This window comes from Sebastes umbrosus, chromosome 7, assembly GCF_015220745.1.
Source record: "Sebastes umbrosus isolate fSebUmb1 chromosome 7, fSebUmb1.pri, whole genome shotgun sequence".
NCBI lineage: Eukaryota > Metazoa > Chordata > Actinopteri > Perciformes > Sebastidae > Sebastes > Sebastes umbrosus.
The window spans coordinates 5323364-5350266 of record NC_051275.1 but is presented as its reverse complement, the minus strand read 5'-3'; the positions used below and the strand labels follow the sequence as shown (position 1 = coordinate 5350266).

At 38.4% G+C, this 26903-nt stretch overlaps 1 protein-coding gene across 1 annotated transcript; it reads right to left on the bottom strand.

Moving 5' to 3' along the window:
- Positions 1 to 4266: 4266 nt before the first annotated feature.
- Positions 4267 to 18915, bottom strand: trpc4b (transient receptor potential cation channel, subfamily C, member 4b). Its single transcript, XM_037774328.1, has 11 exons — positions 18378 to 18915; positions 17583 to 17978; positions 14786 to 15304; positions 8562 to 8898; positions 8188 to 8327; positions 6867 to 7180; positions 6561 to 6756; positions 6264 to 6458; positions 5989 to 6030; positions 5769 to 5858; positions 4267 to 5681 (listed from the first exon to the last, which is right to left on the bottom strand). The coding sequence occupies exons 2-11, from the start codon at positions 17958 to 17960 to the stop codon at positions 5142 to 5144; spliced, it is 2751 nt and encodes a 916-aa protein (XP_037630256.1). The 5' UTR covers positions 17961 to 17978; positions 18378 to 18915; the 3' UTR covers positions 4267 to 5141.
- Positions 18916 to 26903: the final 7988 nt, after the last annotated feature.

Here is a 26903-nt window from a genome sequence, read left to right as displayed (position 1 = left end):
GGCTTTACATAAATTGCTTAATATACTTCTCTCTGCATATTTTATTTTTTAGAGCCCTGAAACTGAGCGCTACATTGAGGGACATATATAATGAGCAGATGGGATACAGAATCCAGCTGTATCTCTTCTGTAAAAGTGTCATCTATTTGGACCACAAACAAAGAAACATTGCACAATTTCTGCTCTGAACAAATGCCAGAGCACTGATTGTATAAATCTTTCAGAGTGTAGTTTGCTCCATCTAGTGGTGGGAAAGAGTGCAGGCAGTCTCTCACAGCATTACTATTTCACAAGGATAATATTTCAGCATAGTTTTTACATTGGAGAAGGAATAAATACTGAGGTAAATCACTATTTAAAATTATGAAATACTTCCTATCAGGCCAAGAACCAGACAACCACAACACCCAATCTTTGATTGTTTTAAATCCGAAAACTTGTACTTGTCTCCCTACTAAATCACTGCTTTTATTATACCGTCAAATGTATTCTCATTGGAGCCACATCAGCCTTTTAAAGCCACAAAATCTGATCCCTATCTCAAACTGATTGGCAAGTCTTGTAACACAAGAACTAAAGGACACATAAGGTTTGTATTTTCATATCTACAAACACAACACTTAGGAAATTGTCTGTGAATTGGCTCACACAATCTAAAATCCCAGAATTATATAAAGAAAATGAAAATAAGCTGCAATTTATAAACAGTATGAGCACACATGTCAAACGTATCAAAGAAGCTACTTCATAATGTGCTATTCTATCTTTTTAATTCCTTACTAATAAGTAAAATGACCCATGGCATCAAACACTATGCGTTCTAAAAGTGCAGCTGTTGTTGAGCTTTATCAGTGAGCTGTTGCTCACAGCATACCCAAGTGGCATCACTTACACCATTCACTCTCCCACATGTTGTTCAACCTCCTGGCTAGACAGATGTTACAATGTGAGCAGGGAAATAATGTCCATGGCCAAGTCAATGGATTGCAAAAAAAGGGGAAAAAACACAGTCCAGGATTCAAATCTGCTGCACAGATCTGAGACTGAAAACCAGTGGCCTGTCTCATGCTTGTGTAGGTGTATTCTTAACCCGTGTGGAGAAAAAGTTGAACATATCAGAAAAATGAACCATTCAGCAAACCACATACGTTCAAGGCAGCAAGCCTCGTATGACCTTGATTAGTCAATGCATTTAGAAAAGCACTTACACATAAAATCCCTACCCGGGCTTTTCATCTCCCAGAGACTGGAATACATTAACTTTACAATCCCAAACATTCCAATGAGCAGCCAATTTTCTAACTAAAGACTCTGTACTCAGAATAATGGTGCAGATGAACCCATTGCAGTGATAATGAAATGCAGCGTGGCTTTTACACTTTGAATCAGAACACTCTGATTTAGACACTCTCACACACGCTGACACAAACACTGCATGTGTCACAAAGGATGGATAAAGTAGGCTACGTCTTGGTCCCGAGCACAGTTTCCTCTATTTGTATCTTGATAGTAAGCTCCTTTGTGGAGTGGAAATTAAAGAAAAAAATGTGACATCAATCTAAATTGAGTGAGCTCTTCAGATATAGTACAAAGACCCACACAGTCTGTGGACTGGCTTTCTAAACATAGTGTGATTTGCTCTCAGCTGCTATGGTAACAGAAACCTAAAGACTTCATCCACCCCAAGTCGCTTTCAGCTTCAAGCTATGAAGGTGTGAAGTTGAATATCTGTGCAAATACAGAATATAGCACAACAATTATACAATTGATAATTAACTGCTACTACTATCAATGAATATACTTATAGCAGTAATACAGTAATTACTGTACCAACAAATAAACTCAATGCTAGTGGATAAAAACAGGTAAAAGGTGGACTTGGTACATGTATTTGAATACAGCTGTCATTGCATGTTCTGCACAGATTTAGAGGATTTCCGCTTTAAAAGCATATGTGTACAGTCTCTATACAGTGATGTCATTGTTTACATATCTCCATTTAGCCCACAACACTGCACTAGTCTTTAACATGCCTACACATCACTAGAGGGTGCTTGATGCTTAGTAATAATTTAACACAAGCTAACCACATCATCACCAAATTATGAGAGCTGGAATAAACATAATCAGTGGTTAAGTGTTAAATGTTAACAATGGTAAAGCTCCTAAATGAACTTGGTGACTAAATCAACATCAACATGCAGAATGGCCCCGTTCAGAGTTATGTTATTATATTATTATTATTATTATTATTAATATTATTAACTGGTCAATGTGGAGCTAGTTTTAACAATGCATATACACTTTAATTTATGCTATACACTAGTTTAATCTATAACAATGCATCATATTTTATATGTTCATTATAGCCTACAGTGTGATGTGCATGCAAAACCTAATCTGCAAATTAACCAGTGTAGAGTATAAAGTAGCATAGCATGGAAATATGTAAGTGAAGCACAATATCAACATTATAAGATAAGATAAGATAAGATAAGATAAGATATACTTTTATTGTCCCCGTGGGGAAGTTTTTCATGAACTCCGTCCAACTGCAGTTACAAGCACTAAATTAAAACAGCATCAACAACAATAATAAACAATTCCACATCAGACAGGGAAATAGTTTCACAGAAACAGATGTTTCAACACATACACAGTCCACGTACATAATGGCACATACAATCACACACACTATCACACACACCATGGCAGGTATTGCACTGGTAGTGCACTGCACCGTCAACCGTCTTGCCCCTATTGCACAGACAATAGTCCAATATTACACATATGCAACATATTGCACTGTCCCAATTTAACATATTGCACTGTCCCTATTTAACATATTGCACTGTCCTTATGATAGCTTTATGTTACGAGTTGTTGAGGAGTTTAATAGACATCGGCAGGAATGAATGTTTGTAACGGTTCAATCTGCACCGTGGGACTCTATATCTCCTGCCGGAAGGTAAAAGTTGGTACTCCTGGTGTAAGATGTGAGTTGGGTCTGACAAAATTTTCTGTGCCTGTCTGATGACAGACTGCTCATAAAGCATCTGGAGGGTAAGGTGGTTTTTGACCCCCATAATCTTCATAGCAGTCTGCACCAGGCAAGAAATCTGTGACCTCAACTGCACAGTCAGGTTACCGTACCAGGCCGTGATGCCATATCTTATGATACTTTCCAAGACAGCCCAGTAGAAAAGTAACATGATCTTCTGCTCCACTCCATAGAACCTGAGTCTGTGTAAAAAGTACATCCGCTGTTGAAGTTTGGAGAGGTTTCCAACATGTACCTTCCAGCTGAGAGTGTTGTCGATGTGGACCCCTAAATACCTGTATGAACAGACCTGTGGGATAGAAGTATTTTTAATAACCACAGGCCTGAGGTCACCCACCATCTTTGGGTCAAACACCATCTCCTCTGTCTTCCTCACATTCAACTCAAGATGGTTGTTGTCACACCAGTGCACAAATTCCTCTATTTCAGAGAAATAGTCCAGTGGGCTGCTATCCCTGTGTAGCAGGCTGAGTATGGCTGTGTCATCAGAGAACTTAATAAATTATACTTAAGAACAGGTCTTCAGTAAATTGACTTACTGTAGTTACATTATATCTCTGATCCTTAGTTGCAAGATCAAGCTGAAATTATGATATGAAATACAAAAAATATGGCAAGCCCGCTGTTTATGAGAAGATCTCCAGAAGTAACATTTAACTTACAGTTCATCAAAGGCCGTCAGTTTACACCTGATAGGCAGGATATGAATAATGTACCAAATTCTGCAAGAGAGAACCTTGGGTAACGCTTCTCCTCTGACAGGTCACAAAGTACAAGAATAAAAATCTCTCAGAAGAGGATGTCTGTGTAAACTGTGCATCTAGTGCACAACGTTAGAGGGACCACTGTATATACAGCCAGAGAGAAGGGGAACAAACTATTTACTGAAATCTTTTCTCTAGTAAACAAAATGAAAGAGAAGATTTCCGCGGTGAAGCAAATCAAGAGAAAGGTCAATTCAGGGGAAGTCCACAAGCCGAAACGCGTTGGTCTTACAATAAAATGTGTTGTTGTAATGTTCTATATACTACAAGTGTTGCTGGAGTTTTTCCTTTTCCATGCACCTCGAAAGTATTGTAGGTAAAGTTGTGCCACTCTGCTTCTATAATATGCATATTCTGAAATGGAGAAAGAGTACAGCAAGTTGAAAGGGGGAGCAACATGTTGTGTTGTAAATAAAAAAAGTTAGTTAACATTGCTTTTTGAATTAGCATCGTCTTTTATTTATATTCAGAGTAATTTCATTACATTACAATAAATAAAACAGCACACACAGATCACAAGAGGACCCTTATGCCTGAAAGTTATAGGATATGGTGTACCGGCACCTGGTTGAGGAATACATATTGCAACAAATCTCAACTGGTGCCTCTTCTGCTTCAACAAAAGAATTAGGAGTAAAACATTCCCTCTCACCCTAAACAGGTCAGGGAGGTGATGGTGGAGTAAAAGAGAAGCCGAACCCAAAGCTGAATTAGCTAGGTTCTACGTTGCTTTTAATCAACTGGATAATTTGTCCAAATTCAATATAGAATTTGTTCTGCTATTAAATACAACTAAACTTGTGTTTACCTCAGCATTCATTTTCTTAGAGGAGGATTGGATACTGTCAGTATATGAGGAGTAATACTTTTTCTATAGACATATAAAATACACTTTTGCATATCACAGTAAGAGTACAGTTCAAAGTGGAAGAGGGTAGAGTAGGCAGCAGGGTGTTAGGGCTCTTTGGAATCAAATGCTCAAGTTAAAATATGAATTACGAACTTGCTTCACAATTCCCTGAGCATCAAGTTAGCACTTATAGGTCTATCCTCACTAAGTATTGTTGTATAGCTTCAATCAATCAGAGCTGAATGCATGTAATATAATGTGAAATAACATAATATCATTATACCGTGATATGTACAGTATATATTACAGAATACACGATTATTTGAACTGAATATATTATTTAACTTTTTACCATGAGATAATTAGATTATTTTGATGAAATGTTTACAACTGTTTGATGAATGAATGAAAGTTGCAACCCAAAAATGTTTTAAAACAATTAAAATCTCTCAATTGCAGACTCATATTATTTTTCATATTGTTTTGGCCCATTTTTCACTTCCTTAGTGTGCTCTTTGCAAGAATGTTCAATCTCCTGAATCATCTTCTCCACTTTCTGTACGACTTCCACAACTACTTTACCAGTCTGAAGTTGTTCTTGGTTTTGTCCACCAGATCCCAACGTGTCTTCCTCTGAGTGTATTTCATCACATTTCTGCGAGGCGAGTCTTGGTCTCTGGAGGGACCCAGCACCTGAGACATTCTTGGATATCTCCTTCTGAGTCTGTCCTGGACTGGACGGAACAACTGAACCATTGGTTTGCCTGTTGGAGCCCACAGAGCTGGTGGTGGTAGCAGCTCTGCCCTGTAGGGCGAGGTTGGTAATGTCAAACATGTTCATCTTCTGTTGAGTCTCATCAGTAGGAAATTTGGGAGAATATTTGAATGGGTTTCCAGGGTAAGCCAAGGTGGAGCTTGCAACTTTACCCGCACCACCACCTTGAGGTTTACCCTTCATCATTCCCAGGACTTCATAGCGGAAGCTGGAGATATCCTGCTTAAGCTCCTATCAATTATTGAGAACCAGAGATTAAACAACAGCAGCGATAACACAGTAATGAAAAACAAACTTGGGTAATTGACTACATACTACCTTGAAATTCTCTTCTGTCAGCCCTTCCTCTGTCTTGGCATCTCTGATCATTGCGGCCACATACCGCTTCATAAGGTTCCTCAAAACCTCCTAAAAAATACACATAATTTTTTAAGGCAAAACTACAGATTCATTTTTATATAAAGTTTCATCAAAAATGACCTCAGTCAAAAATAATATATCAAAATGTTATAGTGCATTATGGAATACAAGTTACTACCTGATACTCATGGTTTAATCTTACATTATCGGCTGCACGTCTCTACAATAAAAAGAAAAAAAAGGTCCATTAACAAAGCTACATGTTTCTGTTTGCAATGGTAGGGTGATATGTTGATAGGGTCTTATGATACACATTAACTTAGTGACTAATCCATTTCTGAAGACAACAGGTAAGCCACCCGTTTTGAGTCTACAATACCAGACAGGCATTGAAAATGTATGCAATGCAGTGGTGGCAATACAGATCAGAGCAAATCTCTGAAAACTCCTTACCCCCAAAGTTTCAAAGGTTTCCAGCCTTTTTATGCTTGTTCCCTTAAACAAATGCTTCTTTATACATCCAATTAAATAATACACCGACTTTGGACTGGGTATTATATTGAATGGAGATGGCAAAGTTCCCCCTTCTTCAAAATAGCTCATCCATAATTTTGTTCTTGCAAATTTCCACTCTATATCTGCATGATCCTGAAAAGAAAAACAAACAGCAATTTTTAAAAAACATTCGCAAAGGAATACAAGACAAATTAGCATGATAAAACTCTAAAATAGGTAAGCTACAGCACTCACAGCAATGTGCTGGTAGGAGTTGTTCATCATTGCAATTAGCATGTTCAGAAGCACTACCAGGGAGATGACGTTGTACGTGCCAAACATGGTAGTGCCCACGAACTCGGTGAATTCATGGTCTGGTTTCACATTGGTCACATAGAGAGAAATCAGGCCAAATACGGACCAAAATAATGACTGCAGTGTCTCGAACAGCCTGAAAAGCAAACAACCATACATCACACAACGCGCCGCTGAAAAACAAACATATTAATTATTAAAAATGCAGATTTGTCAGGGACAATTTATTTAAGAACTCCAACTTACGTTGAGAAGGCATTGTTTTGCTGATTACAGCGAATACCTGTGCAATTATTGCCCATATCTGTTTCATAATAAAAGTAGAGCTGGTTGAGGCCATTGGCAAAGGCTAACAGCACTAGACAATAGATGAAGAGGAACTTGAGGATGTCCAGGAGCATGCGGCCCAGTGATATCTGTAAGGGGCCCAGATGGGAGTTGGCAGTGAAAAGGCAGATGAGGCGCAAGGAGCTGAAGATGTTGGCGATGGCAAACAATGCCTCTGCAACCAATGTCGGGTGCCACATTTCCCATTCGTCTCTGGGTTTCTCCCCTCTGTACTGTAAAAGAGAAAAGAGGGAGAGCAATAAATGCATAGACTACCATCAAATATAGATGCTGCAATGTTTCAAGTTTTCCAGCACACATGTTGAATGTTCTACTGAAAAGTACAGGAAAATACAGTGATACCATTTATTTTCATTTTCCTCTTAAAAGTAAATCATGATTGAGACCGCAGCAAAGTAAAAACATTGGCATAACATTTTTTTCAATTAGGTAAAAAAGCTGCAGTCTTTCATAAACTGTGTAGATAAGAATACTTGGTAACACTTTATAATAACCAGCATTTATAAATGGTAAATTGATAGTTAATTAAACTTAGATAATCATTATTTTACTGTTTACAATGAAATGATAATTAATAAATATTACTAATTATTAGTAAAGCTATAATTTCTGTAATTTTATCATTTGTTTGTGTAATATGAAATAATTAGTTTATAAATTATATATTGCATCATAGCTGATAGGAGACAATAACAATTACATTCTGATTACATTAGAAAACTTTTATCAGTTTATTGTTGAAAGCATTTTAACATTTGATGTACTATATTAAGTATTTGTTAGTGATTACCAAATGATTTATAAACCTTTAAGAAATTGTTTGTATACAAATTACATAGATAGATGGACCAGACACCAATTATTAACCATTGACACAGTATTAACTATCTATCAAAATAATGTTAATAGATACTTTATAAAGTATTTATTAACCATTTAACAAGGTATTATAATCACCAGTTGCAACTTTATAATAACCATTCAAATAATGTTTATAGACGGTTTACAAACCGATTATTAACCATTAACAAAGTGTTACAAATATCTCGTCCATCTACCTATGTAATATTTGTAGATGTTTTCATAATCATTAACAAATACTAGTATAGTATAGTATATAAAATGTTATAATGTGTGCGACAATAATCTGTTAAAATAATATAAATTATTCCATTACTAATAATTAGTAAACATACCTTGACTCTAAGATGTACAGTACCTTTGAATAGGCGACAATCTTAAGAGAAATGGTTGCAAGATACAAGGAGTTCATTATGAAGTCCATTAAGTTCCACCAGTCATCCATGTAGTCTTCGAAACCACTATCCCACATCTGTTTGATCTCAGTCCATATAAAGCCTGGAGAGATGAACAAATATGTTGTTTTTCACTGCAACACCATCACTCAAGTAGTTCCACAGGAAAAACAAATATGTGACAAATAGATGTTACAGTATGGTCATTGTCACAGTAAGCACTTTATTTTGACTTTTTCCAAATGTGTGTGACTACAGCGTACAGATGTACAACAGTGCACGATATCATGATGATGAACAGCAGTCTGTTAGTGTGTTTGTGTGCGTTTGTTGTTACCAAGCACCCAGGGCAGGATCATCCACTCCACAGTGGTGGGTGCTGGGCCTTGAAGGCGCGGTTGTGCAGATGCTATATGCTGTGAGGCCAAGAAGAGCAGGAAGAGGAAGGTCAGGTAGGAAGCAGTGTGACAGATGAACTTGATGAAGGGCTTCCGGATGAATAAGCCATAGCGGTTCTTTGGAGAGATCAGGTAGAAGATGGATAACAGTGGGAAGAGGAGGCCAATGAAGATGCATGTGATGAGTTTTCCTGCCCAGTGACGCCTCCTCCAGCCTGGGAACTCATCATACCACTTAGACGCCAGCAGCTGCTGACAGTTGGGCTGAGCAACAAACTGAGAGACAGGGAGAGACAAAAAAACAAAAAACATGTTAACTAAAATGAAACTACCTCCTTGTCTGAGAAATCCATGCAGAAAATTATAGACAAATCAGAACAAAGGCCAATAAGCTTAAACTACCTCCATCCATGGCCTGCAAGCAGTACACAGAAACAAATTATACACTAAACAAAAAACAATTATTCAAGACATTAAATGCTGTACTCAAAATGTCAGTGTCACGACGCTCACTGCCCTACATAGTATCATTCTAATGCCCCATGTTGGCATGTAAAACTTGAATTATTACGATTATCTCGGCTATAACGATCTCAGTATACACCATTTTCTTTATAAAACTGAAATATATGAAGTAAAACCTCACTAGAATTTACATTGTTGTAATTTAAATATGCATGTTTAAAGAAATGCATGTAAAAACCTTTTTTTTTTTTTAACAATACATATGCAACGTCTTCTGTTGATTTTGGTCTCTGAAACCACAAAAACAAAACAGCTGAAATTGCTTCCTCCAATGCTTAAATGTTTATTTAAAAAAACAAGTATGTTAAGAAGAAGTGGCTATATATATATATATTTTTTTTTTAATATTTTTGACAAGATATAGTAATGTTGATTACACCGATCATATCCGTAGCCCCATGTTTGCTTTATGAAGTCTAAACTGCCACTAGACCAGTGGTATAAACACCTCAGATCTGATTCTTCCTCAAAATACCAAGCTTGTCCCATACAGGAGGTTCAATAGGACATGCCCCAACTTCCTCAATTTTTGTATACCAAACCCAACATGTAGAACCTTCCTGAAGTCTCTGAAACAGGCTTCTCAAAGTCTGGACCAAGGTTCGCATCCAGACCGAACGGCAAGTCAATCTGGACCCAGCCCATACCTCGTAGGGATGGGTACGAAACCCGGTATTAAACAGGCAGTGGTGCTAAATTATTAAAGACCGTAGTATTGACATTTTAGATTGTTTGCAGTGAGATATTGAGTTTAAATAGTGACATTGCTGTTGTAAACATCACTGTTGCTGCTCAAGAAACAACATTTGGTTACATTTAAAATATAAATAAATTCTAATCCTGTTCTGAATTTATTCTTTTTTAGAATAATAAATTAAAAGGTAATTATTTAGTGATGAAAAAGAACCGATAAGAGTATCGATAAGAGTAGTAGGCTGGTATGAATAAAATTTTAATGTTACCCATCACTGCTTATGTTTTGAATACGTTATGATGTTATTACGTTATTGCCAATCGTTCCGAACCTCTGACCTTGAATGAAATTCAGATTCGGACCTTTGAGTAATAAGTTTGAGAACCCCTGCTCTAAAACCATCCTTCAGGAACCCCTCCAACGGAGGACAGTAAACAAACCCATGTAAAATGGATTTTCAGTTGCTAATCAGAAACAACAGCTCTCCTCAGGTATGCCACATGTCTGCACATAGCATTTGTCTTATATACACTGGTAATTTGTACAGGGAGTACCAGAAGACATTTGGGAAAAGCCTGGACCAAAGAAACTCTCCTTTACACAGATGTAACATAGATTGCTTTTTCCAGCAGTCTCAACCTCTACCAGATATGATGTTAAAATGACAAAAACGGACAAGCTACCTCCTGCTGATAACCCACAGCAAGGGCAACATTTAGGGAAAAACCATGCTTCAACTTTCTTCACCTTATTGGACAGACAGAGAGAGAGACACTGAATAACTAATGTGCAGCAAAACAACTGCTTACTATGTGTCTATATTATTTTTAGCCCGATTTATCTAACATCCAGTCACAAGAGTCGTAAAAACACCACACGTGAGATACAAAATGAAAAACATACTTTTATCTTGCAAGCATGCAAGACAAAAGTTTCAAGTGGGAAACATTTCTGAATCCTCCGTTAAGAAGCGATTGACTGTGAGATCAGATAAACATCTGATGGACATCTGCAGATGGTGATTGAAGTTAATTTCAGCTTAACCAAGTTACAGCCAAATGGATCCCCATCATGTTACTATATAGCATTACACTGTGGGTGATGAGGTCGTCTATCAATGCACAATCTGACATCTTTAATGTCTCCTATCCGTCCTTGTGAGATGTTGACTTGCCATAACATGACTGGAGGCAAAAGGTGGCATCTGGCAGGACCAGATTTTGTCTGAGAACATTTTTGGAAGGTGAAAATCCCCCCGTCATGTCACACCACTCATCCCTTCAAAAACAAGTATTAATCTGTCCTAAGGCACATCATAGTGATGGCATACTGCATTGTGCCTATTAATTGAGCTAATTAATAACTTGATCAATAACAACCTAATGATTAAAGATAGGGTCGACGATGTTTGAAAGCTAGCATAATTTGAAAGTAACATGGCCTCAGGAGCTCCGTCTGAACCCCCCTCCCCTCGGGCTCCTTCCAAGGCAACGCCCCCCCCCCCCCCCCCCCCCCACCCCACCCCACCCCACCCCACCACACACACACACATGCACGAGCACCGCTGCATCGTAACTACTACACAGACACAGAGTGGAGAGAGGATCTCAACTCAACAACGCTACCTCATGACAAATAACTGCGGCATTGCTACTGCAGGGCTGAGTTTTCTCTTCCATTCTCCATTAAATTTGTGGCGGCGACGCGGTTTGAGTTCAGACTGGTGCACGTCAAGGTCAGAGTACGAGCAGGGAGGCAGAGAGGTATCTGATTGGTTCTTTCCAAGCGGACCGCGAGGCAGTGATTGGTAGACATTTTTACAGGATTACAGCAGCTACAGATGACGTCTCTTTTCCGGTCCTTTTTCAGAGTTCATAAGTAACGGATCACTGTCGGGGTGTAAAGACCATTTCAACCAATATAACAAATAGTGTATACTGGATAACATCGTCAACTCTCCCTTTAAGTTCTGTTCAGAAAATAAAAGCAAATAGTCCACATAGTTTTTAATCTGCCACAATGTACTGTCCATATCGTTTTATCATCATTTTACCATTACAGGTCCAAGAAAAAATTAGTAAAAGAGTGCAGAGTGTAGCAGGGGAACAGAATGAAACATCTTTACTGAATACAGCAAAGGAAGATTGTACCAGTACTGTAAGTGCGAGAGTGATCTGTGTCACCAGTCCACTCTGTAACCACTTTGTGCTTTTTTTGGAGAAGTCTAAAATAACCCAGCTCAAGATTGTGTTATTTGTCTGGTTGTTAGCATCAATGGACAAATTGACAAGGGTATTCTATGTACCTTATACACATAACCTACTATACTGTCAGTACACAACAACTGCTCACTGGCCACCTCTGTGCAGTTAGGGAAGGGCAGGACAAACAATAGACACTCCTATATGAGTTTTCTTACTTCCTGCTGTTTGCAGCCTTGCTTAACACATTTTGGCTGAAGAAACTTTTGGGGGGCATCTGGTGCACAAAGCCCCGTAATGGCCTTTCGTGATGACAAGTCTTCCAATTGCTCCAAGGAGTGGTCAACTCCCTCAATATCCCATCTTGAAATGAAAACTAACTACTAACTACTTACTCACTCGGATATCTAATGTAACTTCAAAAGTTTGACCTCTTTGAGGGCAAGTCTAAATGTCAAGTCTAAAGTTAATAAAGTTGTCAAACTTTACAATAGCAAATCCACTGTTTCCAACTGATCATACTGTGTATATAAAGCATGAATAACAAACTAATTATCATAATTTAGAAGTAAAATACACAAGGCATTCGGAATTATCTTCACTATTTTGCAAGACATTAAAAACAACTGATCCTCTAAACGCATGAACTACATATACCAGCAAGCACATAAATAATAGTGAGGCCAGTATTACCGATCCTCAGAACATGAGCACTAACAGGGGGAAAAACCATAAAGCTCTTTGTTTTATCAAGTTCATTGATTTGTCTTGAATCAGCCTTTCTCCAGGTTACACAGGCCAGATACTTAAATACACAAGATGAAGTTGGCATATTTATTATTGCTCCAGGATTTTACTGGTTCAGAATTGATAACATTTGTTTCCAAAGCTCGAGTTGTTCAAGTTGAGTCTTAAAGCATTCAGGTCTGAAGAAAGTCAAATCTCATTGCAGATAAACCTGTGATCATTATCATTACTATTGCTATAAGTATTAGTATTATTACTTGTAGTGGTAGGAGTGTAGTGTAGTAGATGGTCAACGTAAAATGTAGTCTGAAATCGACCAAAGAAATCTTGTTAAAAACACCCATCTGTGATAAAACAAATAGCCGCTGAGCCCTCGAAGTTCAGCTGTAAAACCTTTAGCCACGGAAAACAATTGTGTCACATGGGGCTGCTAACAGTCACACTGATCTTTCATTCTCACATTGCCAACTGTCTCATCAAATACAGAAGAAAAGCACTGCGTGGAGAGACTCTTCTCAACTTTTAAATGTAGAAGATGAGCAGTGCACAGATGGTATATGAGCTTTTAACTCGATCTGCAAATATTACACATGTGCTGTGTACAAACAAGACCCCAAAGCTCCACGTAGTCTCTTTAATGAGTGGATAAATAAGAGACACCCACTGAAACTCAGTCTATAATTTAGATTTAGCCTGTTATGCAGGAAACAACAAAACAAGCCTGAGCTTTCTTTTACGTGTGCACATGCAGTAAAAGTTTATAATGCCACATTTCCTGACCTCCCACTATAAAGAGAAAGCTTCTTTTTTTACCAGCTTCCATCGTTATCACCTGTTGCTGTGGTAACAGCACAGATCCATGCAAAGGAGGGCTGTCAAAGTTAACATGATAAAAACGCGTCAATACAAATTTGTTTTAATGCCACAAATTTCCTTAACGCATTGATGCAACTTGAGATTTGTAGGTTGTAGCCGGCTCAGTTTTAAAGCTAGAGTGAAGATGCTGCTATCATATGAAACCAAAACCTAAAGAATCCATTGGTGCCAACCATGTCATACTAGCTTGTTGTGAAGGAGGTTAAATATCACTCCAAACGTCCACTAAATTTTGAGTTTTGAGCTTGAGTTTGCCATGTTATGATTTGAGCATATTTTTTATGCTGAATGCAGTACCTGTGAGGGTTTCTGGACAAAAATAAAGCAAGCATATCTGCCCACTCCCATGTTGAGTATTAAATACTCGACAAATCTCTCTTCAAGGTATATTTTGAACAGATAAAAAATTTGATTAATTTGCAATTAATCGCAATTAATTATGGACAATCATGCGATTAATCGTGATTAAATATTTGAATCGATTGACAGCCCGTATGCAAAGTATATACATTTACAGATAAAACCAACTTCATAAGTAATGCTTAAATTATTTTGATTCACAGAAAACACTTTTGACAAATCTCATTCTGTTACTGCCACTGTGTAATCACAATGTGTCATTTTTTAGTGGCCCTACTTCGCAACAAATGACAGAAAGTTGGCATTGCATCCAGGGGATACATACTCCAAAGAAGATGTTAAAAAACAGTAAAAGGTTCCCTCCCTAATTAAAATATTATGAGTTTGTATTTCGGGGAAATGGCCATCACTTATTCCATCATTATCCCCCAATTATCCAATTGTCACGGGACTGTCTGAGAGTGCTACTGTAATGCATCGCTAAGAGCCAGCCTGGCAATTATGTGTTTTCTAAACTCCCTGAGGACATCTCCACCCATCTCAGGCCATTTACAACTCATCTTGGAACCGTTCTTGTTACCCAGTCCATGTTGTTCAAATAATGTAATACGTATTCCTTGTTGTCATGATACTGTACTGTAAAACCTTGTCAGTTCTCAGTATGTCTGTATGTGTACCAGTGTTACCAAGACAATAGTTATTGTGCTGCTGTAGGCAACAGCAGTAGTGTGACAAATATCATAATCAACAAACAGCTTACCTCTTTCTGGCAATATTTGATAGCCAGCTTCAGTCGGGCCAGATCATTAGTGGTGTCATCCAGCAGAGGGTTGATGTCATCGCGGTAGTTGAGGATTATTTCCAACTCCCTAGAGCTCCGGGTCTGGTCCAAGAGGGACTTTGCAAATTGTTTACAAATATGGGACAGCTCCTCGTACTCTGACTTGAACTCATTCTCCACTGTGCTGAGCTCCCTCAGCTCCCAGCTGAGCTGAAAAGCCGTGAGGAACGGATCCTCGCTGGAGACGGCGATGAGAGACGGGCTGGAGAGGGCCTTGTAGATGTTAAGGCGAGAGCGCGAGTTACGTAGGCTGTCCACGTCTGAACTGGACACGCACTCCACACAGTTGCAGCGCACAGCATGTGGCTGAGGTATGGAAACACCTCGCTGCACCAGCAGTTTGATGATCTCGTAGTTGTTGGTGTGGGCTGCCAGGATGATTGGAGTGATGTCTGGGGTGAAGTCTGAGAACTGTTTGTCCAGTAGAATTGGTGGGACCTTTTCAGGAAGACAAGAGAGGAACACACAAATGAAGATGACATGAAACAGAATCAATTTACAGTATAGTATTATTTTCAGGGCTGTCAATCGATTAAAATATTTAATCGTGATTAATCACATGATTGTACATAGTTAATTGCAATTCATTGCAAATTAATCACACATTTTGTATCTGTTCAAAATGTACCTTAAAGGGAGATTTGTCAAGTATTTAATACTCTTATCAACGTGGGAATGGACAAATATGCTGCTTTATGCAAATGTGTATATATATATATATATATATTATATATATTTATTATATTATATATATTAGAAATCAATCAATCAATACAAAACAATGACAACTATTGTCCAGAAACCCTCACAGGTACTGCATTTAGCATAAAAAAAAATATGCTCAAATCATAACATGGCAAACTGCAGCCCAACAGGCAACAACAGCTGTCAGTGTGTCAGTGTGCTGACTTGACTATGACTTGCCCAAACTGGATTTGATTATCATAAAGTGGGCATGTCTGTAAAGGGGAGACTCGTGGGTACCCATAGAACCCATTTTCATTTATATATCTTGAGGTCAAAGGTCAAGGGACCCCTTTGAAAATGGCCATGCCAAGTTTGGAGCGTTATTTAGCCTCCTTGCTGACAGGGTTGGTACCAATGGATTCCTTAGGTTCTAGTTTCATATGATACCAGTATCTTCACTCTAGCTTTAAAACTGAGCCGGCTACAACCCAAAAATCGCAAGTTGTTAATGCGTCAAAGAAATTAGTGGCGTTAAAACGAATTTGTGTTAATGCGTTATCGCATTAACTTTGAAATCCCTAATTATTTCATCAGATAGTTCACGCTGCTTTTTAAACCCCTCACAGGAACTGAGACAACTGTTTGGATGGATCTAATTTCATCAGTCTTGGGTCTAACAATCGTGTCTAACAGCAAGCACACAGCTAATGGCTTGTGGTTCAGCTGGCCTCAAAATATCTTCCTGGTTGGAAGCAACAACACCCTTTTTTCTTTTTCCTCCTCTTCACATAAGTCCATTACAGGGAGACCAAGCAGCGTCGAAAAACATATTTACAAAGCTGTCAAGAAGTTGAACGGAACCCAAACAGTATAGAATGACATTTTCTTGTAAAAGCTGTGGCAAAAAGAGCCACAGCAGCACATCAGAGAGCATCAGTGCTGCAACTTCTAAGCAGAAAATAAGAGTTGGATTCCTAAAATAAACACAGCCATCTCTGAAACTAAGAACAGAGGAAAGCACGTCATTATTTCTTTACTTTATCTCTATCAGTTCTTTAGACTAAATAATAAAATGACTGAAAACCTCTCACCGCTGAAGTCATTTAATTCAATCAGACATACCATTAACCTTGATGGTTATATTGTGCCATCCTAGTTTATAATGTGCTGTCCAGCTAGTGCTAGTGTTAATGAGAGGCAGGCATGTTACCAGAATCTCAAAATCTATTTTGTAAGCTGGTCATGCACGTCAGGGTTGTGGAGTGCTGGAGACTAGTCCAGGAGAGCAGGGTGGAGTCTGGACCGATTTTCAGTGTATCACACGGATGCTATCACAATCACATGAACAAATATGAGCAGCTGGTGGTGGGGGACATCATTTTAAAACTATATAAAAAAACTAAAAACAAACTGTACTGTGGCGTAATGTACTATATTCTGTAAAAAAAATGCTTTGTTAGTTCAAGAAATGTTGCTGTAAGGGCTGAATTGATTCATGGAAGATGAAAGAAATAACCCAATTTTGACTGACTGATTAACAGTCTGATAAATCTGCCATGTTTCACTAGTTGCTAAACAGAACAACTAATAATGTTTCTCATCGAAGCAGATTAAAAGGCAACATATACTGTACTTGTACCCATTGACTCCTTTTTTCTGTACAGGTGTGGACATACGTGCATTTGCAATTCAAACAGACTGTACAAGTCGGATGTTTTCAAAAACAATATCACATAATGGAAACCACTTTATAAGCCTAACTGAAATTGACAGTGAAGCGCCATGAATCCTCAGCCCTAACTTAACCTAAATGTCCAGTGATGTCACTGCTGTACCTCGACACATGAGGCATAATTGTGTGGGCAGGTTGGTTCAAATTCTGTTGCAGAAGCAAAGGGGCTCAGGAAAAGTGACACAAAACACAAAAAAATGACTTACTGACTGAGGCCAGAAAAGTTAGCAATCAACTTTAACTACAAGAAAAACATTGTGGGGATGTAAAGTGTACAAGGGATGTTATCATCAGTACCTGTTTTTCTCCACGTGGCTTCTTGTGGTTGAGCAGCAGCTCCACGGCCCCCACCACTTCTTTACGGATGGCATGTAGCAGGGCATCACCCACATACACATTAAAGCTGAGCAGCAGCTCAATGATCTCCAGGTTCTCATTTTCGATGGCGATGAGCAGAGCCGTGCGCCCCAGGGGGTCGATGCAGTTGATGTTGATCCTGAAGTAGATCTCAGCCTCCTCCAGGGCTTGTTTCACACTGGCATAGTCCCCCTTCTCAACAGCCCCCAGGTAGCCCCTCTCCAAGGCAGACAGCTCCGACTCGGCCCGCACGATCCGCAGGGGGATGCGGTCCCTGTATGACGAGTTGTCAGTCTTCTTGTAATACAGCTGTGACATTGCTGCTACAAGTCTCAACTGAGAATGGATGAGAAATAATAAGACAGGGGAAAATATGAAATCAAGTTTCAGTGTTAGCTTTGACGTTTCACACAGTGGGAAAAGAATAAACTGTCCCTTTTATAACCATTGGAACAATGCAATAAAAGTACACATTTCAACAAGACAAATGCATTTTTATTTCAGAATTAGTTTATAATGACATATTTGGCTAAAAAAGTAGGTCGATTTGTGTTTTTCATTCAAATAATCGTTAAGACACATTACTGTTAAACTGAAAACAATCTTCCAGTTACATCAACATAATCTGAAACATGATTAAACATATTTATTCGTGCGTAATCGTGCGTAATCACTTATAACAAATCGACGCCAAAATAAATCACGCGCAAAAGAAACAATGAAACTTTAACCTACCTTCCTCCTGTTGCTTTCCGGTTGTGATTTACTCTGTAAGCGGAGTAAAGCGACGGAGATCCAGAGGATGCAGCTGTCAGAGAGAAAACTTGCCCGGTCGAATCCTCATCTTATCACTAAAGTCTCCTCTGGAGACACTGTAACTTCTTACTGGCATGTCATGATATCCCCTGCCCAGCCCTTTCACTCTCTCTCTCTCTCTCTCTCTCTCTCTCGTCTGTAGGGCATCAAGGAAATATGAGTGCCCTGGTTCCCCCGCACGTCTCTGAACAACACACGCGTCGGATCAGGTGGAAACAAGAGATGACATTCTGTCTCCTCTCGCACAAACTGCGCGCTCCTCGGCTGAAGACGCATCTCCAGCCATCACCGCCCCAAAACCCTGAGGATTGTTGTATCACAGTGTACTGGTTTAGGGACAGCTTCCCATAAAGGAAACCAGTTGCCCACTCTTTATTTTCATGTAAAAGTAATACCATTACTCTGTATTAATATTGTCAGGACAGTCATGTTAAAGTAATGTTATTTCCAAGAACAGTGTGGCGTTTTGTTATTATAAGGTATGGCAGAAAAGAAATGCCTATATCACTGTTGATTTGTTTTCTTTTCAGATTGTGTAAGCTAAAGCAAACTGTATGGTTTGTGGGCAAATTGAAATTCATATGGTAGCCTAAGTATTTTTTTATTCATTTATTTGTTTCACTGGTAGCCTGCTGATCAACAAAAACAGCTTAACAGCTTGTTAAAGTATCTTTAATACCCCTTAGGCAGGATAAAATATAATATGATATAAGATATGTTTTAAAAAATGTAATTTGGCAAATTTCTGCTTGTTGAGCTAAGTGAATGTCACTGCAGCCTCACACTGACTGAATAGCCTATCCATAACCTCAGGACATGCATGCAATACAGCAACATATTCTATAGTTTATAAGATGTATGCATCACGTGACAAACATTATTGTGCGACATTTCCACAAATGTGTGTTTTACTAATTTAAATGGGCTCAGGACAAATTATTTTAGATAAGTTTGGTTGGGTTCGATTTATTTTGTTCATCTTTTAATGAGGTAGTGGTGGCAAGAGCTGTAGGCTACAGGTGAGCTGTACAGGTGAGAGCTGTAGGCCTACAGGTGAGCTGTACAGGTGAGAGCTGTAGGCCTACAGGTGAGCTGTAGGGCTACAGGTGAGCTGTGCAGGTGAGCTGTAGGCCTACAGTACATGTGAGCTGTACAGGTGAGATACAGGCCTAGACTACAGGTGAGCTGTAGGCCTAGACTACACGTGAGCTGTACAGGTACAATGGAGCTGGGGTTGACAGTATTAGCTAGTGCTAACAGATAGCTCTTGCTATGCAAGACTATAGGTTGGCAGACAGTAATGCTAGCTAGTTTAGTTGTCATAAAAATAACCGCCTTATTTTATGAAATGATCCAAACTTAAGTAGGCCTACATATGTTTACAGAACACACAATTAAACATTAATATGAGGGATTCCTTCCTACCTGAACAGGTGAGCACTTGAATGAGAGATGTACGACACAAACGTTCCTCAATCAGGTGATCAATGAACCTGGAGGGATGAAGCCAGGTGTCCCTTAACGTAGGGCAACAACTCTATGCTCCCCCTGCTGGAGCCCTCTGGTAACTACTAGGCCTACTACTCTTACCACAACTGGTGTTAGGAGGACTTTATGAATGTAAGACATATGAAAATACTGCACTACAACTGCTGCAACTGACAGTAAACATTAGAACCATAAAAATATGATATAAACGGAATATTCTCAAATGTCAGAATATGAAAAAATACTAAAAACATAGGCCTTTACCTGCAAATCTTTCACAATAAAGTCTTATTAGGAATGAAGAGATTCTTTCCACTGAATGCTAGAGGCTTTTAAAATGAAACGGATTGCATGGTAGTCCATACTTGTGTTGGAGGCTGTCCATGATCACGCACAAAAGAACCAACCAAGACTCTCTCAACCACCAGAAACATAAAACATCCATAGGTTGACACACATTCAAAATCCCTTTGACATTATTGAAAAACAAAACATTTTTAAGTTAATGGTGTATATATAGGCCTATATATAAGATATAAACCAAGTACACAGTATACAAATGCCTGTCCTATAACTTTAGATTCATCCATTTGAATATACAAAATATGAATAGGTCCTACACCAAAACACATGCCCACAAAGGAAAATATGTGCATGTTATATGGTGGTGTGCACGAAAGTTTAAAACCAGTTTAAAGGAAATTGTGCCCTGGATTTGCTTTGCCCTGTTTGAGTATCCGTGGACACATACTATGGAAGACTTGGACGGGGCTTTGTCCACTCTTGAATCTGCAAATACTTAATTTAATGCTGTGTTTAGTTGTTGATGTCCTCTATCCTTGAATATTGCCTTCATAATATCCACCTGTTGTTTTAAAGACTCTGGTGTGCGACAGATCTTTTGTCGTGTGTGAAATTATCTAATGGGGTGGCATCCTTAATATACTGTCTCTAATATATGCCTTTTTGTAATAATGCCTGGTACCTTCTGCAGTTGAGGTAAATGAAGGACCCGGCCACTATTAGAGAATTTATGGTAATCGTTCTCTCCAGGGACTGGGGACACCGAGAGAATGAAAACTATGTTTCAGTTTGGACAAGCGCCTTGGACTACTTAAATATGTAGCCTGAGCAGAAATGCATGAGAATGGACAGAGGCCTATGAACACAGAAGACAGTTAGGATGCGAGACACTGCATTTATCCCACAGTACAAGCACATAGCTCAATAGAGAGAATCAATGAAACCCAAAGTCCAATAAAGTGTAATGATCTGGAGTGCTTTAGAAAATATGGAGTGACAGCTTTGTCTAAAAATATGACACTATCTACAGAAGAGACTATGCTTAGTGTGTAGAGTATAAATAACGTATACATTGTTGAAAATATCATGTGATGTTTGTTGGAAACCACAAGGAAGACATAAACATCATTGTTGCATATAGGGGATAGAAAAAGCACACAATGACCCTATTGACTGTCATTAGAACATGCTTTACTGACACTGAAACATGCATGTGCCCTTCAGTAATGTAACAGATAGATTGTAAGGCAGTGAAGCAGCAGTAGACATGTAAAGCACATAATTGGATCAATTCATTCCCACATTCCCACACTCACATCTTTTCCACTGTGCAGCCTTAAGGGTTTTCCAGGAATCCAACATCCCCAGACTCTAACTGTTCTGTGTCCAGTCTTTCTCCATCTAATATCTTTGCACTGCAAGGACTGTTTGTGCTTATTTAATAAATGTTCACAAGACTTACAAAACTAGCCCTGATAAACAGCGCCAGTGCCTGCTACAGATCTTGGAAGATATGAAACTAACTTTATTTATTTTTATATCCCCAATATATTTTCCCATTGAGCTCTAAAAGGTCAATTACCGTAGTAGGGAAAGCAGCCATTTAAGATGTTGCTGTAAGATGTTTATCAGTCTTTAGCTGGAGTGAGCATGCACAGTTGCTAAGAAACCTCCTTCCAAGCCATCTCTTTCTTCCACATCCAGAGGCAAAAATAACAGGGAAATAACAGGCAAACATTTGTCCATGACACTTTGAACAAATCATGGTTTCATGTTTGTAGTTTACAATTTTGTTGTGATCTCATTGAAAGAGCAGTTTTCTGAGGCTAAAAAAAGCACATGGAGAAGCATTTTTACTCCATTGAGTGCAGTCTTGCAAGTTTGACGAATAAAAACTCATTAGACCAATATCTAGTGACAAATTTCATTACAATTTAGATGGCCATATTCAACTATTATTTAAACTAAAACTAATACAAAGTCAAAATTTTGTTTTTTTGCTCATACATTTTTATTTGAGACATTGTATCTATGCTGCTATTTTTTGTTTCCAGCACTTGCACATTATGAGTGAGCTCACATTCAGTATTTTCTCCTTTTCTTCGAGTTGGGCTCTGGAGAAATGTGTGTGCTTCTGTGTGATTTTGGCATATACTGTATGTGTCTGAGAGGATGTAGGATATGATAATATACATTTCCTCTCACTTACAGGCCTTGTGGTCACTATTATCATCACTGCAGCTATTATCGCACCACAATCATCACGAGACATCTGCAAAGCAATCTGGTTGTGCATTACCAATACAATTATGCCAGCAACGCTATCCAGCAGTACAGTGAGAGAATATGTTATAATTGGACTTTTTTACATACATTATGTATGCATCGTGAAAGCTGGTCATGGGTTATCATGCAGCTGGACCAAATGGCTCTAATTAGCCCGGCATATTATCACTTTAAAACCCAACTCACTCATTACATGTTGTAGATTGGTTAAAAGCGCACTTTTGGCTGCACAATCTGAGGACGGACAAAAAGGAGGAGATAAGATGTCAGTTCTATTTTAAAAATGGCCTAAGCTAAAGTGAAAACATGTAGGGATGTTGTATGCAACATTGGTGGAGTGGACAATGTGATGATGCTGTCTGATGTGGCAAACAAACCAAACCAAACCAAACCAAACCAAAGAGAGAGAAGAGGGAGAGTGGTTGACTGTCACCAGTTTAAGTAGTGTTGCAGGCAGTCAGACCAGGTAATGACCCTACAGGCTCCTGCAAGGACTGACTATTGACATAAACCTGTCCTTAAAGGGTTGTCACCACTTTTCTTGTTTGAAATGTGAACCATAAGTGACATCTAGGAAAAGATGTCAGAATTGTTTTAAAAGTTTGAAGGACTTTATTGCCAAAATGAGTGATAGTCTAATGAGACTCCAGCTAACTGCACACTGCAGTTTAATAAACCTCTTAGTGTGACTTCTATTTCTCACTTTAGGCAGCTGGGACATGTAGAGTCCCCAGAAAGTGATCACATACCAGAGTTCTTTCAGGTTATGTGACATAAAACAAGAGAAAGAAAAAGTCCGTAAAACCTTAACGGCCACAGTGAATACGGCCACTGAGAGAGGTTATAATCCACAGAAATGGACTTCTGAAGGGAAAAGATCATGTTGCACTTTCACCACAAATGAGAATTTGGAGACATCTATGACATTAATAATACATAACAGCTTCCTGCTTCTGTGCTCTGGCAGCTGTGGGTCAGTTTCAAATGGGTCTACTTTAAGTTAATGAAAACATAAATGAAAGCCCGTACACTGCAGCTCCCTTAAGTGCAATTTATTGGCACATCCACAAGTTGTTAGATTTGCCAATAAAGTTTTCGACAGATAAATAAGCTGCTCAGAACATGTGGTGTTATCTTGTCGTCTGAGGTATTCTTCCTTTAGACCGTTTATTACACTTGCCAACTTTTATTGGCTATATTTTTATTTTTTAAAATTTTTTTTTAACTGAGAAAGCATCATGGCATTGACCCTGTCATTTTGCTTGGATCAGTAACATAAGTAAACAAAGTCACTTGACTGAATAGGCAGTATTGGCAATTTCATCCATTTAAGGTGGTAAACTGAGAATAAAAGAAAATTTGAATTCTTGATGTTTTGTGTGTTTTTTTAATAGCAAAATCTTCTTTTTAAGAGTATAAAGCAATATAACATTCTTCCTTACACCACTTTGAACCAATGAATAATAAAATCAGTGTAAAACTTATTGAAATGAGTAAACTAATTCATTCAGCAGTTAATGATTCAGGCTGAAATTGTAATGTTACCGCCCAGTGAAGATCAAAATGATCAATAGGTTAATGAGTGACATTTCAAAAGATCTGTTCTAAGAGAAGATGCTGTATCTTTCCTTTTAGACCCTTATCTCTTTTCAGCATACAGTGGAGGCAGCTGCTGTACAGTTCTGTGCCCTGAGTAGCATTCAGTATTTTCTATTTATTCCAGATGAAAAGCGAGGGCCGTGATGTGGCCAAATTTCAAATATTCTATTCAGTTTCCTGGTTGAATTGCCTGCTGTAACACTGCCCTGTCAATTTAAGTCAAGGTCACACTGATGATCAGCTCATGTACTGTATTTTTTATTTTTGATACCTTTTGCAGGGCAGAGCTGTTGATAGACGGAGCTGACACCAGACTGCAGAATGTGACCTGTATTGCAATATATTTCCTAATCCTGATCCACACCTTCTGTATATTGCTCTGTGGCAAAGCATTATTTGTTTATAACCTTTGATATTGTCACAGACCCAGAGAGCCGCCTCTGTTGATAAATCCACAATCAAAACCATTTTAAAGGCACCAAATCGAAACAACATCCAAACAACATATTATCTCAGGATTGGAACCTATTACCACCCCTAAACTGATTGACAGTTGTTTGATTACATGTACTATAGCCAGTGGCGGTTCTACGAAGTTTGAACTGGGGCTCAGGGGTGGCAAAGGGACGTTTAGATGTGTACGCCAGGGATGTCAATGTGCACGTGGAATTTTTTTTTATGCATTAACATTCTGCTAATAATAGGCTAAAACATAAATTGAATGGGCTACATGCATACACATAAGTGTTGCAGAACCTTTATAGTCAAGTAAGCTAACATTAACACTGACTAATAAATGTAACCTTTTTCTGAGCTCATTTACAAAAGTTAATGCTATTAAGTAGTCAAATGCTCTAAAACCACCAAACAAAAAATACATTATGCAAACCCTGGGTTCAGTTTTGCGCTGTGGACCAATGTGGCTATTCCACATTTTGATGAGACACTTGGTTCTATTTTTCTCTAAATCAACCCAAAATGACTGATCTGAATCATATAGTATGCCATACATTATAGCATATACTGATACAATCAGACAGATAGCTTGGATGTTTTTAGATAAAGAATTAAGAACAGGTTCTGACCATATTTAAGGCAATGTGCTGTGACTTTTGAACAAAGCAATACTGTGTATTACCATATTCAGGTTGCTGAGCTTTATTATAATAAATAATGCTCTGACCTGTATCTAAACCTGTGCAAGTATTTGTGGTTATGGATCAAGTAGGGCTGTCAAAGTTAATGTGACAATAACGTGTTAACGCAAATTCGTTTTAACGCCACTAATTTCTTTAACGCATTAACACCACTGATCTTTCAGAGGTTGTAGCGGGCTTAGTTTTTAGCTAGAGTGAAGATATTGGCAACATATGAAACTAGAAAACCTAAGGAATTCATTGGTATCATGTCATACTATTCTGTCGAGAAGGAGGTTGAATAACGCTCCAAAATTGCCCTAAATTTTGGCAAGGAAAAAATGGCACGGCCATTTTCAAAGGGGTCACTTGACCTCTGACCTCCAGATATGTCAATGAAAATGGGTTCTATGGGTACCCATGAGTCTCCCCTTTACAGACATGCCCACTTTATGTGACTATGCAAGTCATAGTCAAGTCAGCACACTGACACACTGACAGCTGTTGTTGCCTGTTGGGCTGCAGTTTGCCATGTTATAAATAGAGCATATTTTTTATGCTAAATGCAGTACCTGTGAGGATTTCTGGGAATATTTATCATTGTTTTGTGCTGTTAATTGATTTCCAATAATACATATATACATACATTTGCATAAAGCAAACAGATGTGCCCACTCCCATGTTGACAAATGTGTTAAATACTTGACAAATCTCCCTTTAAGGTACATTTTGAACAGATAAAAATGGTGCTATTCTTTTGTGATTAATCACAATTAATCATGGACATTCATGCGAATAATCCATTAGATAATTAGATATTTTAATCGATTCACAACCCTAATAACAAGCCATTCAGAGAGGTGATGAGGCCTTTAACCGATACTACTACTATTACTACTACTACTACTAATAATAATAATAATCAGACTTCATGGAAGCTGTACCTCTGCTATAACAAAATAAGCTTGTGAGAGACTAATAATTAGAATCACAAAGTGTTATGTTGATTGTCATTCCAAACAAACAATACTGATCAATAAATCACTTTAATCATATTCTTATGTGATCATCTTGTGTTTGTTCGACCCATCCATCCCCATCTCGGCCACCTTTTTAAGAATGTGCATGATTATAGCTCTAGACAACATCTAAAGCTAAGCTATTAATGTTTCTGATGTTTACATAATATTTGTTTACGTAATATTTGCGAACACCGCAGTAAAAAAGGTGTAGATTTGTGATTATTATCAGTTGTGGGAAACACAAAAAAATGCTACTTTTTAATTATATGTGAATGTACAAAGTCAAAACTCTTATTGAGCTTTTAATAATAACACTGTGATTCACTCAATGAATTACTGAGCTCACTTGCCACTAGAGGGCAGAAAGAGATTTCCTTCTCTGCCAAAATCCTGATGAGCCTCTTTTGGAGCACAGATATATAAGGCCACCACATTGTTACTCTGTCTTATCTGTTCTTTGGTGGCAGCTCCGTACCTGGAAAAGTCACTGACTGTTCCCCATATTAGGGAAAGAACATTTCCCAAGAAGGTTCCCCTTGAGTGAATATACAGGGAGGCTGTTTGAGAAGCATCTAAACTTCCTACAAAGGTTTATGTTCAGTGAGGGTTTG